General features: G+C 58.6%; 1 protein-coding gene across 3 annotated transcripts in view; it reads left to right on the top strand.

Moving 5' to 3' along the window:
* BTBD9 (BTB domain containing 9) overlaps nt 1-6,038 on the top strand; it is a 427,542-nt gene extending 421,504 nt beyond the window's left edge. For all 3 annotated transcript variants that reach the window (XM_034991363.1, XM_034991361.1, XM_034991362.1), the window contains exon 11: nt 1,688-6,038. In XM_034991363.1, coding sequence (XP_034847254.1) covers nt 1,688-1,885 — 198 coding nt within the window. In that variant the 3' untranslated portion in view covers nt 1,886-6,038. The remainder of the gene's footprint in view (nt 1-1,687) is intronic.
* Nucleotides 6,039-16,717: the final 10,679 nt, after the last annotated feature.

The following is a 16,717-nucleotide window of genomic DNA, read 5'->3' as shown; positions in this document are numbered from 1 at the left end:
TATTAAGTTGAAGTACAATTATTTTTATAAATACGAGGTAAAAAAAAATACACATTTTTATAAGATGGAAGAGGAGGAACCAATTATTAGGAATAAATATTTGATGACGTGATTCACTAAAATCGATTTAAACCCACTCATTGAATAAGGCACACCAAATCTGAAAGTCATCGTGCGGAACTTTTACTCATGGGTTTTAGCCAGTGTATCTTGAAAATGTTTTAATTCTGGAAGAAATCCCAGTTATGTTTAAAAAGTCACAGGAGTCAGGAGTACACCTCAGTTCTAGATTCGAACACCTCCCTGGGGCGGAGGCCCGCTCTCGCGGGGGGGCCCCCCCGGATGCTGAGGGCAGGGCAGGCCTGCGCTCTCCTTCCGTGAGGGGAGGCGGGGTGTTGCGAATTCAGCCACGTTCGCAGGCAGCTTAGCAAATACAGATGCTGAGCCTCTGGAAGTGAATTCCTGAAAACTGTCAGCGTGCTCCCTGGGAAATGGCTCGGCAAACCCCGCACCAAAGACCACGGCTGCGGAGGAGGTGGTGACTCTTCCCCTTCAGAGAGTTCGGGGCCGACCCCAGGGAGCTGGAACCCCAGAAGGACCTGGTAGTTGGTGCACAAAGGAATTTCCGTGTGTGCCGGGGAGGGCAGGCCAGCTTCTCTGCAGGCCCACCTCGGACGGAGTTCCTGGCTGTCCCTCGTTCCCTCCCCCCACTCACACACCACGTGCCCTTCTGTTCCACGCCGGGCGTGTCAGGCTCACACCCACACCCACACCGTGGTCCGCTGAGCTCTGAGCCGCGCCCCGTCCACGCCATAGCTGGCCCGGCACAGAGCTCAGGCAGCTGCCCCAGGGACTCAGGGGCTGTGGCGAGCGCCTCTCGGCTCCTGGGGGTGGCCGGCTCGTCCACACGCGGTGTGCGTCCCGGATTGGCCCAGACCGCGTCGGGGTCAGGGTGAAGCCCCCTGCCCCGCACTGCTGCCCAGCCCGGAATCACGCCTCAGGAGCCGGTCCCTTCCCCGGGGCCCAGGAAGAGCTGCAGAGGGAGGGACTAGCTTGGACCCTTGGAGATAAGCCTGGTCCTCCCCCAGGGTGATGCCCTGCTGGCTTTTTATTTTTTAATATCAACTTTATTGACATATAAACTAGCATACTGTACAACTCACTATGATACAGTGGTTTAGCACAGAGTTGTGCGGCCGTCACCACAGGAAACCCCTGTTGACCTTCAACCCAACTGCCAAAAGCAAGATTCATTAATTAATTAAAACCGAAGAGCTCGTATGACAAGAATAACCCGAAATGGAATAATCCAGTGAGGGCATTTTTTTTTTAAGATTTTATTTATTTGACAGACAGAGACACAGTGAGAGAGGGAACACAAGCAAGGGGGAGCGGGGGAGGGAGAAGCAGGCTTCCCGCTGAGCAGGGAGCCCGATGTGGGGCTCGATCCCAGGACCCTGGGATCATGACCTGAGCTGATGGTAACAACTGAGCCACCCAGGCGCCCCCATGAGGACATTTTATAGGAAGCCATGTCATACTGCCTGTAACTTACAGACCATCAGCCCATTTACTTCTGTCCCACCTTCTCATCGCTGCCCCGGGTCCGTGGGGCCCCGAAGGACTTCGGCTGCCTCCCGGTGGGACGGCCACTGTCGCTCACTGGCCCTTTGCTCTCTCTCGCCAGGTGTTCCACTGTGTCCACTTTGAGTGTCCAGAGCAGCAGAGCAGCCAGAAGGAGGAAAGCAGCGAGGAGTCGGGGCCAGGGGAGCCCAGCCTGGCCGGCCCGCAGTTCGAGCCCCACGCCCTGCAGGCCCCCAGCGGCAGCTCCCTGCCTTCCAGCCCTGGCTCCGCCTCTCGCTCCCCCAACCGGCAGCACCAGTAAAGGGGGCGCCAACGACGTGGAGGCGTGGGTGGGCCCCGAGGGCAGGGGGCCAGGATGGGCGTCCTCCCAGGAGGGATCTCTGTTGACCGTCCCCCTCCCCTGCCGGGAGGGGCAGACTGGACTGCAAAAACGCGGACACAGAACAGGCTTTCTCCCAAGGACAGAAAGGGGCTGCTTTGTTCTCCTCAATTTGTTCAAATTAGGCTAGTCTCCAGGGGGAGAAAATGGGTCTTTAGTCTTCATCAAGTCCACCATTAACACCCTACCTCTCTAATCTAACCCGGGCAAAGGGGACAGAAGGCAGCGGCAGACGGCCCGTGTCGGAATACCTCGGCACCCGAGCTCAAGTGTGGGAGGATCCATTGGGCCTTTATGACCTGGAGGCACCCTTTACGAAGTGGGTTTCCGAAGAGTGTTTACTTTTATGGAACACATTGCCCTGGCAACTAAATGATTTTTTCTTTCTTTTAGTTATTGTCCATTTGCTGAATCATAGGTGTTCCAGATCTTTTTGAAATGCTCAAACAGCAAATCACTTGTTTTAATCCCTCTTGACGCTGTAATTTTCCTTCCTTAGTTTTGTACGGTTAAGCCTGGGCTGGAGCGGAGAGATTCTGTGCACAGCTCCGAAATGAGGCACAGATGGCTCATCATGGCACCTGGTCTGACAAGGAAAATCCTCGGAGGAAGTTCAACAAAATACACAATGAGCAAATCAATCCGAGGACACTGGAGTTAATAATCACTCGAATTCCTGAGTTATTAACCTGTCATTCCTGAAACATATCCAGCCGTTAAGCTTGGGAGGCTGACGAGGAAATATTTTGCCACCTGCTAATTTCCTGTTCATAAGTCTGTAAATGTATCTGGAAGTCCGCAGCAGCTTCCAGTTGGGCTGAGCTCGCCCCTGAATCACCACTGGTTAGCCGGGCCATGGGGACGGCGGCCCTCCTGCCGGCCAGGGTCAGGAACTCGAAACTGGGGCTTCGCAGCGCGGTCGTGATAGTTCAGGGCTTGCTGTGTTTCACCCCCAGACCCTACTACTCGGCCAGGGTTTAGAAGAAAAAGCCGTTCTAAGAAGCTTTTCTCCTCGAGCCGATCTCCTCTGACTGCCGTGGCCTGCCATGGCTCTGTTGTGTCTCCTGCTTAGTGACTTCCAGTCCAGCGCTAACTACCCTTTGTAATGTGCTCAGCCTGCTGCCTGGGGTTTGCTGGGCTCCACGGAAGCCTGGCCGCGGTCCCCCAGCCCCCCAGACGCAGGCCCAGGCCCTCGGCACACCCTGTGACCCCGCTTGGAGGAGGGTGGGCTTACAGGGGAAGGTTCCTTTCTGGGGTCTTAAAGACACGTGGGGTTGTGGGTGGACACAGAGCCCCTGGGCCCACTAACTAAATGCTTTCTCCAGTGTAACTTGGTCTTGAGTGATCTCTCAATATGGGAGCAGCAGGGGGGCATCAGACCACATGATTAAGCAGGAAGGTGGGCTTTCTGTTTGAACATGGGCGGCAGGAGACAGTGGCGGGGGGTGCCACAGCACCAGCCACAGCTGCAGAGGCTCTGGGCGCCCCCACCCCGCTCTCAGCTTGCGCATCTGACTCCTTCCCCACCATGTGGGGCGAGTGGGGTGCCAGGCATCTCACGGGGTGGGAGGGGGGCGGGAGGCTCCCGTAACAGATGGCAGGGCCGCTCGCTGGCCATGGGTGGCCGCCCCGTGGGACTTGGCCACTGCCTTTGTCAGCATCCGGCACACGGTCGCCAATTAGCGTGGAGAATTCCTGTCCACTCGGCACTTCCTTCAACAGCGCAGTCACTACCCGGCGGGGAGCAGAAGGAGCCCAAGAAGTCAGCAAGGGCAGAGTTCAGATGTTTGGAAAGTCTCCATTCAAACTTTGGAGTCGCCTGTCCAGGGAGGAGTGAGTCCCCGGGTTTGGCTGGCACTGCCGACCTGGGAGGAGGGGAGTGGGCTGGTGAGGACCTGGAAGGTTCCGGCCCTCCATCCCCAGACCGTTGGGTCCCACAGGCCCACGGCCCATGCCGCCGTCTCGGGCCCAGGTCTGGCAGTTCCATGGCACACCGAAGAGGCACAGGCCGTGGAGCTTCAGCACCAGATCCACGTGTGGGTGCCTCCCGGCCTCCCGCTCTCCCCTACGGATCCCCTTCCGCACCCGCACCGTCCGCACGCCTGCCCCGAGGTCTGTCTTGGGGGATCGGAGTGGGTGTCAGCAGATAAGGGAAGGAAGGGAAGACGGGAGCGGCCAGCATACAGCAGCAGGGGGGACGTGCACGTGGCCACGTTCCCTCCCCTGCGGCTGTGGCCGTCGGCTCGCCGACCTCGTCTCCTGGGCCGGTCAGGAGGCCTTGCTTGCATGGAAGCCCGCTCTAGAGCCCAGGCCGGCGTGGACGAAGCCCCGCAGAAGCCGCTCTGCTCTCCCTCCTGCTGCCAGGTCAGTGGGCTTAGCCTTCCGTGGTGAGTCTTCTGATTTGGGGAGCAGGGGGCTCCTTCTGCATGCCTGGCTGGGCTGGGGCCTTCTGGATGCGGCCTGCAGCCCCCAGTCAGGGTGCGTGGCCCCAGACATGCGCAGATCTCCAGAACCCTGGCTGGTCCTTTGGGGGGCTCCTCCCTACAGCCAGCTAGACCAAAATGGCCCCCAAACTGCAAGAGCCCCACGGAGCTAAACGGGAATGCAGGCAAGACAGCCCGGCCTGCAGCCGGAAGGCCTCCCACGTGCCGGCTGAGTCCTCGCCCCAGCAGCGGGTGGCGGCCACTTCCCCTGTGGGGTGTGAGGAAGGAGACCCGGCCAGTCACCAGGGGGCCGGGGGCAGACGAGGGACCCCGCCCTGTGAGGGTGCAGCCTGGGCTGTAACTGGTTTGAGGAGAGGTCGGGCGAGGCCTGGCCCTCCGTGGGGACAGATAGAAGGGTGCTTGTGGCCTCTGGCCCATGCCTGTGATGCGTCTCAGTTACTGACCGTGGAACACCACCTTCGTGCCTACCAGCCAGGTCAGGAACTCGAACACTGCCAGAGCCCCCTGCCCTTCCCTTTAGATCATGATGTGGGGGCAAGAATCAGCTGTACTGAGGATTTGGGGGATAGCCGTCGCCTTCTGGCAGCTGCTGGGAGGGCCAGCTGGGGTGACACCGGGCACACCAGGTGGGGCCTGCGTCCACTGCCCGTGTGCGCGCGGGGCTGGCGGCCTGCTCGTCTGCGGATCTGAAACAGGTGTGATAGTTTGACATGCACGCGCACGCCCGCCCAGACTTGTTCCCCATATTCTCAGTGCTGTTTCTGTTTTACTTCTTCTGACTCTCGTTAGAACTGCGAGTCCGCGATGAATGTGGGACTCTTCTCAATTGCTCTTCAAATTGTCACTTTTAATCTTATTAAATGAAGTGTCGATTCCTGACAAATACATTAGAAGTGTTTTACTCCTAGAAGAGTTGGGAAAAGAAATTATTTTCAGCAAGAGTGGGATCTGTTTGTTAGACTGATCCCTTGGTCAAAAAAAAAACACATGAGTTTCTGAATTGTGCAAAAAATTGCTCAGTACTTACGCTGTCGCCCCAATTGTCAAATCGTTGTGCAGATGGCTCCAACCCAGTCAACTTCACCTTTCTTTTTTTTTTTTATAGAAGATAACAAAATTGGAATCACTTTTTCTTTCTAGAGACTCGGAAGAAAAAAAGGAAGGTATGATCCGCAATAAAAAGCAGAGCATCCTGTGTGCCGAGGCCACTTGGTAAGAAGGAGAGGGAGTGAACCCCATTGCGGGCTTCAGCTAAGAACCTTCTTTGGACAAGGAAGAAAGGTGTCAAAAGAGGAAGAGAAAATTAAATTTGTCTCCTTCCAGGAGTTTCTCCTCATTAGCGTTGGCTTTTGGTGTTCCCATGGTGATGCCGCCTCCCGTGCAGGTGGCGGGGCCCTCGGGGGTCACCAAGGTCAGGGCGGCGCCGGGTGGGGCGGCCACTGTCGCTGGGCAGAGGCCACGCTCCATTTGTTGTGGCCACTGCAGCCATCGATTCTGTGTGTTTGTCCTGACAACAGCTCCAGCAGGAGTTCAGTGCTCATTAGTGGCCCGAGGAATTTAAAATGCAGCTCATGGTTCTGTATCACCATGGATTTTATTATTATAATATTAAATTAGAAGTCGGCCTGGTGCCTGGTGTTTGCTCAGGACTTTCTGGGAAAGGGGAAGGGAACGGTTTTAGACGGCACGCGGGGCAACTAGGATGCTCTGTTTCTCCTCCTCGGAGTGGACCGGGCAGCCTAATTACTGGACGGGATCCTGAAGCCCTGGTGGTATGAGAGACTGGGTGGTGAGAAGGGTTTGCTCAGAGGGTAGACCCGCTTCCCGTATGCCTCAGCCCTAGCTAGCCCTGTGCAGTGTCGTGGGGAGGAGACGGGACGCGGTGACTCTGCTGGTTTCCATCAGACTGGCGGGGGGGTGGGGGGCATGCACCTCCTGCCTCTGCAGACGTGGGAGCTGCTCGGACAACTGCGAGCTCCCCGCCGGACCCCCCCCTTCCCCGCTGCGTCCCTTCAAGCAGGACTTCCTGCTGGCCAGATGTGGGCTGGGACCTGCCTCCAGAGCAGGGCTGTGGGGCAGGTGCACAGACCAGCTCCCCCCACAAACACACACCTTGAATATCCCCGGTCTCTTAAACTACTCGTTAAAAAATATTGGTAAAGTAATAATGCCCATGGGCTAACATTCCAACCTAGCAGAAGGGCCAAAGGTGCCCTCCCTCTCATCTGGCTCTTGAGTCACCGTTGACCTGGGCCAGGTCGTTTCCTCTGTGACGGACTCATTGCAAGGGGCATAATGCCCCCTGCTCACCTGCCCCTCAGTCCTCCTTCCCGGCACCCCAGCCTCTCCCAGACGAAAGCCAGACTGTGAAAGGGGCCCTCCTGGCCCATCAGGTTAGTTTTTGGTTTTTTTAAAAGAACTGAAATATCCCCAAGGGGCCTCATGGCCTAAAGATTCATAATCATCCACCTATAATTTATGATAAGTGTCTCGAGCATTTACCATTTGCATCCTGAGTATTTATAGCCCTGAGCCGGGAGCGGGGGGAGGAGAAGGCCTCCACCTGCCTCCACCATTGTCTCCTGCTCAGCTGTCCCTGCAGCTGGGACAGCTGACGAAGGCCACCTCCGAGAGCCAGGGCAGGGGGGCTCCAGCCCGTCTGGAGGTGGGAGGCGCCAGCAGAAGAAAGTTGGGCAAGAGGGTCTTGAGAGGCTTCTAAGGAGGGGATCTGGGTTCTGGGGCTTGGGTTTCCATGGATACCCTGGGAACACTGGTGTTACCACTACCATCCACCCACCCATCCGTCACCAAATATTCTCATCCCGTCCCATGAGCCCCAGGGGTTGTGGCCCAAGACAGCGCATCCGACAGCGCCTGGTACAGACAGGACCAGCCTGTCCGAGGTGGGTGGATGCGCGTCTGCCCGCCGCCCAGGGTGCGGGGGCAGGCTGGTCCTCCCGTGGCTGCTTCCAGCCCCAGGCTCCAGGTCACTCCCCATGCACATCGCCCGCCTCGGGGCCTGATGGTGGGGTCGGCCCCAGCCCCAGCCTCTGTAACGGCTGCTCCCTCCAAGGCCTGCCCCAGGCAGCGGGGTCTCACCATCCCCGGGGCCAGGCGCCGCTGGTGAATCGGAAAAGCTTGCAGGCGACGACAGCGGGCACAGGTCCCTGTGGCGGCCGGGAGGAGCCAAGCCCTGGGCCGAGCACCCCAGGGCCTTGGGGCCCAGCCTCGCCCCCCACAGGGCAGCTCAGTCCTCAGAGCTCCCTTCAGAGAGGCAGTGGCCGCTCTGAGGAACATTCAGAACTCTCCCCATAACGAAGGTCCTGAGGCCACCCCAGCCCCAGCTCCTGGAAAAGCTTGAGGGGAGGCGGGCCTCGGCTCAATGCAGAGGGTGACAGGAGTGTCTCAGGGTTGCTGTGGGGCTTGACCGACGAGCTGCTCTTGCCAAACTTGTGTATACCCTGAATTTCCCAGAGAGCACCAAGCTCCCCCGCCTTTGGGGTTTCTGGGCCTTGCTGCGCTCTTGCGCTCACTCAGCGCCCTGTCTGTGCCGGGGCCCCGCGGGGCACGACGCCCACCAGCGTGCGTGCACCCCGGCGAGTCCGCTGCTGCCGCCGGGCCGGGGCCGCCACCCCACGCGACCGCACTGGGCCGCCTCGGACCGTGGCCTCGCCCTGAGCTCTTGTCACCGAGAACAGCTTGGAGCGGGTAGGCGTGTTTATTTTCTGAACCTGCACGCAGGGCTTGACATTTCCCTTTGCTAACGCCCCTCCGGCGGTGGTAGCTGAGCCCTGGAACCTCCCGTCAAGGCTGTTTTGAACCTGGATTTAGGCACCGTCGTGTGAGCGAACCTCCTAGTTTCGTTCGCCTGGAACGGACTGCAGTTCCCGACAATTCGTCGATGTGCTGAAGAAGACAAAAACCGAATCCAGAGAGACTGGGGTTCACCACGCAGCTGCTCCCCGGGTCCCCTCGGGCTGTGACCACCACGCAGCCCGGGCCCTTTTCTTCGTGCTGGGACGTAGCGGTGACCAAGGAGCACAGAGCAGGCCCGTGTCCTGCCTTCGTGGCACTTACATTGCTGAGGAGGCAGACGGACGACAGACAACATCCACGAGTGTAAGTGCACCTCACGCCCATGTGCCCGTGGCAAGGACAGGACTAGAAGCGGACGCTCCGGTGGAAACCAGGAAGGGGACAGCTGGGCTAAGCCCCGGGGGTAAGGGAGAGACTGAGGCCCTCTGGGCAGACCTTCCCAGGAGGAGGGCGAGCGGAAGGCAGGGCCCTGCCTTGCTGCGGGGCTGGCGTGGTGAGGGGCAGGGGTGAGGCCCAGGGTGACGGGCCCAGGGAGCAAGGGGGCGGGGTGGGGGCCAGGGAAGGGCCCCAGGATCCTTAGAGAACATTGGGCTCTTGTCCAAGTGACGTGGGAGCCAGTGGAAGGTTCTGAGCCGAGGAGGGCCCTGGTCTGACTCACACTGTCGCAGGCTCCCCGGCTGCCCCGATGGAGAATTCTCGTAGAGCAGAGAGGCGGGAGCAGGAGAGGGGAGGGCTGTTGCAGAAATCCGGGGAGAGGTGGTGCTGCGTGGACGAGGCAAGCTCCAGGGGCTGAGAGGGTGTGAGGGTCGGTGCCGAGAGAGAAGCAGCAAGGTCAAGGTCGACTCCAAGTGGGGTCGCCTTCACAGAACCAGGGATGGGGCAGCCGGCTGGGGACATGCTGGGTTTGTAGAATGCAAGGAAGCTCAACAAACACAAACGGTCTGTGACGGAGAAGGAGCTGCTTCTCACTTACCCTAGGCCTAAAGGTGATGACTTATCTCGGTACATCAGCTCAGCAAAAGTTAGGGGTAGAACTGCTTTCACGCAGGGAGTACTGGTTTGCAGGAAATATTCAGGATTGTATTATCACGGGCACCAGAATTCGTGAGGATGGCCCTGTTCATTTCAGCTTAGCTCAGGGGATAAACTGCTTGGGTTTCTGTTTTTTCCCGAGCATCGTGTGGAAAGACTGTCATGGTTGTACCAGGTTTTCCTTCGAGTTTGAGAGGAGTCCTGGAAGCAGTCGGCCCACCGCAGCGCGGACCAATCCCCTGGAATGTGATCGAATGCCCGGCCCCCACCTGTGCCTACAGGTCCCGACTCAGGGGCCGGCGGGGCCCAGGGATCCGCATTCTCAAGCACCGCCCCCCAGCTTCGGCCCCGATAACCCACCCGGCTTAGAGGAACACTGAACTAGAGGTGCGAGCAGCTGGGACCCCAGCCCGGAGCCGAGGGCAGCGCGGAGAGTCCGGTGTCACCAGTGTTTATGTAACTGGGACGAGATCACCAGCAGGGAAGAGACGGTCCTGAGCTGAGCCCAGGAGCCCCAGTGGGTAGAGCCTGGGGAGGTGAGAGCAAAGGCGGCTGAGGGACCAGGGACCCTGTGCCTGAACAGCTCGGGGGGACAGCCAGCAGGGAGGGCAGATCAGTGGAGCAAATGCCCCGAGGCTTCGAGAAGAGAAGAGGGCTGAGGACGGATGGGATTTAGGGGGCGCCTAATTCAGGTGGAATCCGGCTTTCTGGAATTGACCACGGCTGAGATAGTCCCTGAGGCTGGCTGTGAGCTCTCGTGTGGGCACCTGGGATCCCCACTTTCCTTTCTCAATGTGTCCAATCCTCCCAGCACACTCTTCTTTCATTTTACCGAGGCAGGGCATGAGACTTCAAGGACAGCCTTTGCCTGCCTCTGAGGGTCTTAGCTTTCTTCCATTGACAAGATTTGTCCACCAGCGACCAACAGTCATCTTACGGTACCTGGACCCGGGACGCACTTGCCCAGGACTTGGAAGGACCAACCCTTCCGAAGTGGCTACACATTTTCAGTCCTTCACCTGTCTGGGACTGCAACATTTCCAGTATATTCTACTTGTTTCATCTATTTAAATTTTGAAGCTCTTGGACTCTGAATTCAAGATGGCAGACGGCTAGTTTGGAGGGCCAGTCGCCGTCTGGACTGAAATGTAATATGTGCAGTACGATAAAAAGAGCAAACACTGCCTTCCCCTCCCTCTCCCTAAATCACGAGCAATGACCAAGAAGAGAGAGAGTTGGCAAATAAAAATAACCGGAGTGGAAAAGAAGGAGGTGATGCCAGAAGCTCAAGAAACGGTGCAAGATAAGCCACCGAGGGGTTGCCTCCAGCCACGGTGAGCTTGCTTCGATGTGTACACACAAACACGACACTCGGCAAACGGAGCGCCCAGTTCCCTTCAGACACGCCCGCCGATTCGTAAAGTGGTCGCATCTCTGCTGGCGCGTCCTGCACATAGCGGAGGTGAGGGGGGCACTGCGTGGGGGCCTCGTTCCTGGGGCCCACCCGGTGCCCAGAACAGCGGACGGGCCCATCCGGAGGCCGGTGGGGCTGCAACAAGACCGCGGGCCACACTCCTGGGCCGGCGGCGGGCGCGCAGCAGGTGTGTGCCCGCAGGACTCCACTGGCCCAAAGCGGGGGTCCCTTCTGTCTGCACTGTCCTTGCTGCAGGGGGAGTTCGAAGCCCCACGTCACCCTCAGGCACTTTCCGCCCAAGCCCCGCTCCTCTGTCTGCTGCCCTCCCTGGCCCTCCGGCGAGGCCTCTCGGTGCCCTTTGGACACATGAGCTCTTCAGAGCATCTCCAGCCGCTGCCCGTGGGCACCTCCAGCTCAGGGCTGTGGTGCTCTGGGGGCTGGGCAGGGCCCTGGGGCAAACCTCTGACTTTGAACGGCTGTGGGGAAACCCCAGCAGGTGCACCCGATGGGGACAGCAGGGTCTCGGGGGATGGGGGGAACAGACCCTAGCTGGGTGGGCCCTTTGGTGGCAACGGGAGACCCTTGTTGAACAATGCTCCAGACCTGGAGACAGCACAGTTCTGCGGAGGCCCTGGCTCTTTTCTTCCATAATAGGGTTCCTACACAATTTAATGTCACATCCTTGGTCACCTCTTTTCCCAGTAATACTCTCTGGCCCTGGAGTCACTTTTCTCTCACTTTTTGAAAGCTGGTTGGCTCTAATCCTTGGCGAATGCCCAGCCAGACCTGGCTCTAAAACGACAAGTACCTCCATCCCGAGGCCCTGGTTCCTCCACATTTGGGTCTTCCACCTGGTCAGACCCCCTGGGAGGGGCAGCTCCTATCTTGCGTCCTGCATCTCCATCCACAGCAGTGGCCTGCTGCCCGGGAGCGGGGCCTGGGTGACTAGACACTGTCTGGACATCAGGAGCGGCAGAAAGAAGTCGGCACCTCACCGCCTGCGTCGCCTCGTTCCCGTCAGCCCAGCGGTCAGGAGTGGCCGGGCCGCCCCGTGCCTCCCGAGCCTCTGTCATCCCCACGCCGCAGGCGCTGGGGGGCCTGACCAGGGTTGCTGGCTCGGGAGCGGGTTGACGTCTGGCGCATTACTGATTGAGACGTGTCCTGTTTCCATCAAAGGGCCCAGCCTGGCGAGGGGCTGCTAGCCAGCACCTGAAGCCCTGCAAACCACTGGGTGAGTGTCTGCGAAGGCGAAATTTTCCACCTTCCCCAGCGAAGGCACAGGCCAAAGGGAGTGGGCCCCTTGGCAGAGAGGCACCTGGAGGCCCAGCTGGGCAAGAACGGCGTCCTGCCTCCAGGGCCGGGGCTGACCAGGTGCCACAAGGACTGGGAGGGGCGGGTCACTGGTAAGGATCTCAGCGAAGGTACCAGAATCCACTGCTTCACCAGCACCTGCTGAGTCCATCAGAGTGGGTGCCGTCACCCCCGGTCTAACCCCCCCACAGCTGTCTGCTCCCGTCTTTGCCTGGTACCACCGCCTCTAAGACCTCGCGCCACCCTCCCAGAACCTGGCTGGTTAAACTCACAGTCACCATGGCCAAGGCACCGAGCCCTCCCTGCTGCCGTCAGACGTCACCTGTTCACGCCACGTTACTGCAGACCCACCGTCCCAGGACCTAATGGCCTAAAACAACAGTTATTTTGCTCACAAATCCACTGACTGGTCAGGGCTCGGTGGAGACACTCTGCTCCACTTGGTGTCGTCTGGGGCAGCCGGAGGGCCAGGCCAGGTCACCCGAAGACTCGCTGGCTCCCCGCGGACCTAGCGAGTGCAGCTGGGCTCCTGGGCTTCTCTCTCTCATTCTGGGCTCTCCACATGGTCTCGCCAGCGCGAGGCTGCAGGGTAGCCATTTTTTTTCTAATTGAAGTGAGATTCACAGAACATAAAATCCACCATTTTAAACGAACAATTCAGTGGCGTTTAGTACATTTGCGATGTGCAAACGGCACCTCTACCTAGGCCCAGAACATGTTTATCACCCCAAAAGGAAACCCACACCCATGAAGCAATCAGTCCCCATTCTCCTCTCCCCAGGACCCCTTGGGACCACCCATCTGCTTTCAGTCTCTATGGATCTGCCCATTCTGACATCTCCCTTCAACAGAATCACATCATGTGTGATCTGTGACTGGCTTGTCGGACGCAGCCGCGTGTTTTTGAGCTTTGTCCACACTGCAGCAAGTGTATTTGATTTCTTTTCATGGCCGAATTGTGGGACTACACCCCATGTTGTTTATCCATTCATCCCCTGGTGGACGCCTGGGCAGTTTCCACCTTTGGCTGCTGTGAACAGGGCGGCCGGGAACACGTGCGCACACATTTGAGTGGCTGCTCTCGAGTCTTTGGGCTCGAGTCCAACGAGTGGAACTGCTGCCATATGGTGATTCCGAGTAACTTTTTGGGGAGCCACCACACTGCTTTCTACACCGGCCACATCACTGCACATTCCCCCCGGCGATGAACAGAGGTCCCCACGGTTTCCACACACTGACCCAAGTGCGCTCAGCTACGTGGCCGACTCACGTGCAGACTCAAGCTCCTCATCTCAGCCCGCGACACAGGGAAGGGCCCGTGGGCCCCCGGGTCATGCTGGGGACTAACCATTTCATGCCCAGCTTCAACTCTCGCCCAGCCTTTATAGGGGCCCCCCTTTGAAAAAGACTACAAAACTCGGTTCATAGATGAATATGAAGAATTGGAAATCAGCAAATCACCCATTTCTCAAAGTGGGACACATACCCAGACATCAGAAAGTCTAGAAAACCACCACAGCCATCGAGTGACCATGACACGCGTCTGCGAGGCCTGGCCCTGCGCTGTCGGGTTGTGCACTCCGATCGCCCTTCGCGGGAAAACCATTTCCTGACACCATGTAAGAACAGAAAGACTCCTCAACCTCTCCTCTGGCATGGTTGATCGAACTCTGACTTACTGATACTTTAGAAAAGTTTCTTTCATCTTCACCACTCACACTGGCACAGACATAAGTTTTGAGAACTGTTGTCAAATGTGGGGAAACCATGATCAGGTTTCCTGACCAGCCGTGTGAGCTGTAGGATTCCAGGCCAAGTCAAGAATTCCCAGGTTAATCTTTAACCCACTTTGCCCTGCACAAGGAATGGTGCATTTACAGTTGGACGTGGCTGCCTGGCCCAGCCTACTCCTCGAACAGGAGCAAACTTCCATCTTGAGCAGGCAGGAGTGAGAAGCAAGTCTTCCTCTTTTAAGTTTATACATCCAACGACTGGAAGAACATTCCGCAGACTGGCTTCTGGCTCCGCACATTTCAAGTCTTGTCTCCCCTCCATGGCTCCCATCATTCAAGTCACAACACAGGGTGATCAGCGCGGCGGGCAGCAAGGAGTCTTCCTGGAAGGCGTCCCTACCCCCGAGACGACCACCAATAACCCACTCAACACCGACGTGACCGCGCACCACACAAATATACCCCATTCCCTCCAAACTGTGTCCCCAACTCGACTGCATCTTGGCCAAACCCCCCAAATGCCCATGTCACCTCAGCACCACCCAACAGAAGAGGAAGTGTGAGGGAGGCGAAGTTCGAATGGAACAGGGACCAGGTCTAACCCACTGCCGTTCAAGGATCTCACTCTTGCAAATTTTATAAAACCGCGGCAGAGGCGAACCCACTGCCAAGGCCCACCGCAGGGGCGCAGAGGGGGTCTTGGTGAGTGAGGGGCCTCAAGCTAAAAACTGCCTTTCCCTGGAAGTCCCCCTCAGGTGGCCGTCGAACCTTTCCTACTCCCCAGCCCACCTCCCGGCGCCCCGAGGAGCCAAGTCCCGGCTGCCTGCCTGTGCGACCCGCGTCTTCCCCGGGCGCTGCGCCGAATCGCCCCCTCCCTCCGCCACCGCGCAGCCCTCCTCTGCGATGGGGCACTCCGTCGGCATAAAACCAGTATTTCTCTCCTGCCCCCGCAGCCCTTCCACTTGCGCCCCCTTCTCTGCATTTCGTGCGGCGAAACTCGAGCCCGGCTTTCCGCGGCCTCCCGCCCGTGGCCAGACTCTGGCCGCGGGGTCCCCGAGCAGCCCCTCCGCGGGCAACAGCGACGACTCCTGGACACTCGTCAGGACTCCACGCTCTCTTGGTCTCCTCCTCCTGCTGGCAGCTCCTTCTCGTCTCCCGGGCCTCGTAACACCGGGATGCCCCTGGCTGGCACGGCCCGGTCGGCCTCCTCCATCCGGACCCCCTCCTCCTTCAGTGGCCAGTGACCGCGGCCAGGCTGGGGCTTGTGTGCGTGGCTGGGTGCTGACGACTTAAAAGGCTCATCTCCAGCCCTGGGTCGCGTGTCTCCTCCGCCTTCCCCGCCGGATGTGTAGCCCACGCCTCAGCTTAGTCTGTTGTGATCTACCCCCCGCCCCCACGTGTTCCCACCGGGGTCCAGCATGGATGGCACCTCCATCCTCCCATCAGGACGAAGCTAGCAGGTCACCTACAGCTCCTCTCGCTCACCCCGGGCCCCTCTGTCAGCAACTCCTGCTGTCACTACCTTCAGCCTGAGTCCAGACCGACTCCTCGGCCCCAGCCCGGCTCCCTGAGCCCTGCGCCACCACCATCTACCGCCTGTTCTATCAAGCGGTCTCCCTGGCCTCCCGCCTCCTCCCTTGCAGGCCGACCTTTAACACCCACGGCTCCAGCCCCGGATGGTCCCCATCTCAGAGAAGAGCCCCCAGGCCCTGCCCTTCGAAGCCACCTCCCCCACCCATTTTGTATCACATACTTATTCCCTTTTGTCCTCTGCCCCGCCACGGCAGACAGTATTTTTGGTCACCACGCTATCCCCAGCGCGTGGATCGGTGCCAAGCACGTTCCAGGTGCTGAATGAGGGCCCCCACGGCCAGGCCTGTGGGCTGGAAGGGCCCCGGACATACAAGGTGTGCACCAGGAGCTTCTGCCTTTGAGACCTGTGTCCCGGTGACTTCCCCTTCCCTTTTGGGCATTGTGTCACATAGAGTAGATCCCTGTCCTCCTAGTCTGGGACCCCCTGCCCCGGACCTCCTTCTGCGGTCTAGTGGGCCTGGGACCACAGTTCCCCCTAACCCGGGGGTCAGCTGATTCTCACAGCTGACCCCGTGGCCTCCCTGCCCAAAGCCTTCCACAGCCCTGGCCCCCCATCAAATCCACACTCCTCCCCGCCAGAGCTCAGGCTCTTCTCAGCCCCAAGAGGAGAAGAGTACAGGGCTGCCTGACGAAGGTGGGGTGGGAGTGGAGCTCTAGGAACCAGTGGCCCAGCCTGGCCTCCCAAGTCTGTGGACCCAACAAGGTGTCACGCATGAACCCATTACCCACATGCATGAAACAGGAGTCCCCAGGTTTCTGGGGAGCCTCTCACTTGCCGACAGCTTCATTGCTCAAACCCAAGAGACCAGCCCCCAAGGCCCAGTGGCCGCATGTGAGCCCAGGGGCTCAGTGCCCCTTCCCAGCCTGGCCCTCTCCCGCACGTCCTGAGAGCGAGCTATCAGTTTTGTCAGCTGTTTGCTGAAGCCCCCCCCACGTCCCGACCCCCTTGCTCCTGGCTTGCTATCCAGTCATTGATCAGAAACACCTTTATATGTAAACCCGGGGAACAGGATGTAGGTCAAGGGAAATCAATCTGCTGGGTGTTTTGGGTTACGGGTCACTAGGACAGCACATGAGAGGTCCACACTGGAAGCTCCCGGCTGGCCTGGCTAGAATTAACCCCTAGAGTTTTCCTCAAGTGCCCGGGACACAGGAGGTGCTCAATGAAGTGGGGTAACTTGTCCCAGGGTGTCGTGATTATGGTAAAAAGAAGTCCTGCATCGCGTGTTGTGATGCACCAGCCACCTGCATCTTCCAAAACACCTCTGGCCAGAAAACCCGTATTCCACTCTGCATCACCAGGGTCCTGAGCTCTTGAAGTCCTGACAGCCTGAGACAGTTGGTCCCTTCTGTCATTTTTTAAACTTTAAAAAAAATTGTTACGCATGCGTGTAGTCATGGTAGTAATAAG

This window comes from Mirounga leonina, unplaced genomic scaffold, assembly GCF_011800145.1.
Source record: "Mirounga leonina isolate KUSES-001 unplaced genomic scaffold, KU_Mleo_1.0 Mir_53, whole genome shotgun sequence".
Lineage (NCBI taxonomy): Eukaryota > Metazoa > Chordata > Mammalia > Carnivora > Phocidae > Mirounga > Mirounga leonina.
Note: the sequence above shows the minus strand (reverse complement) of the source record. Positions and strands in the feature narration are given on the sequence as shown.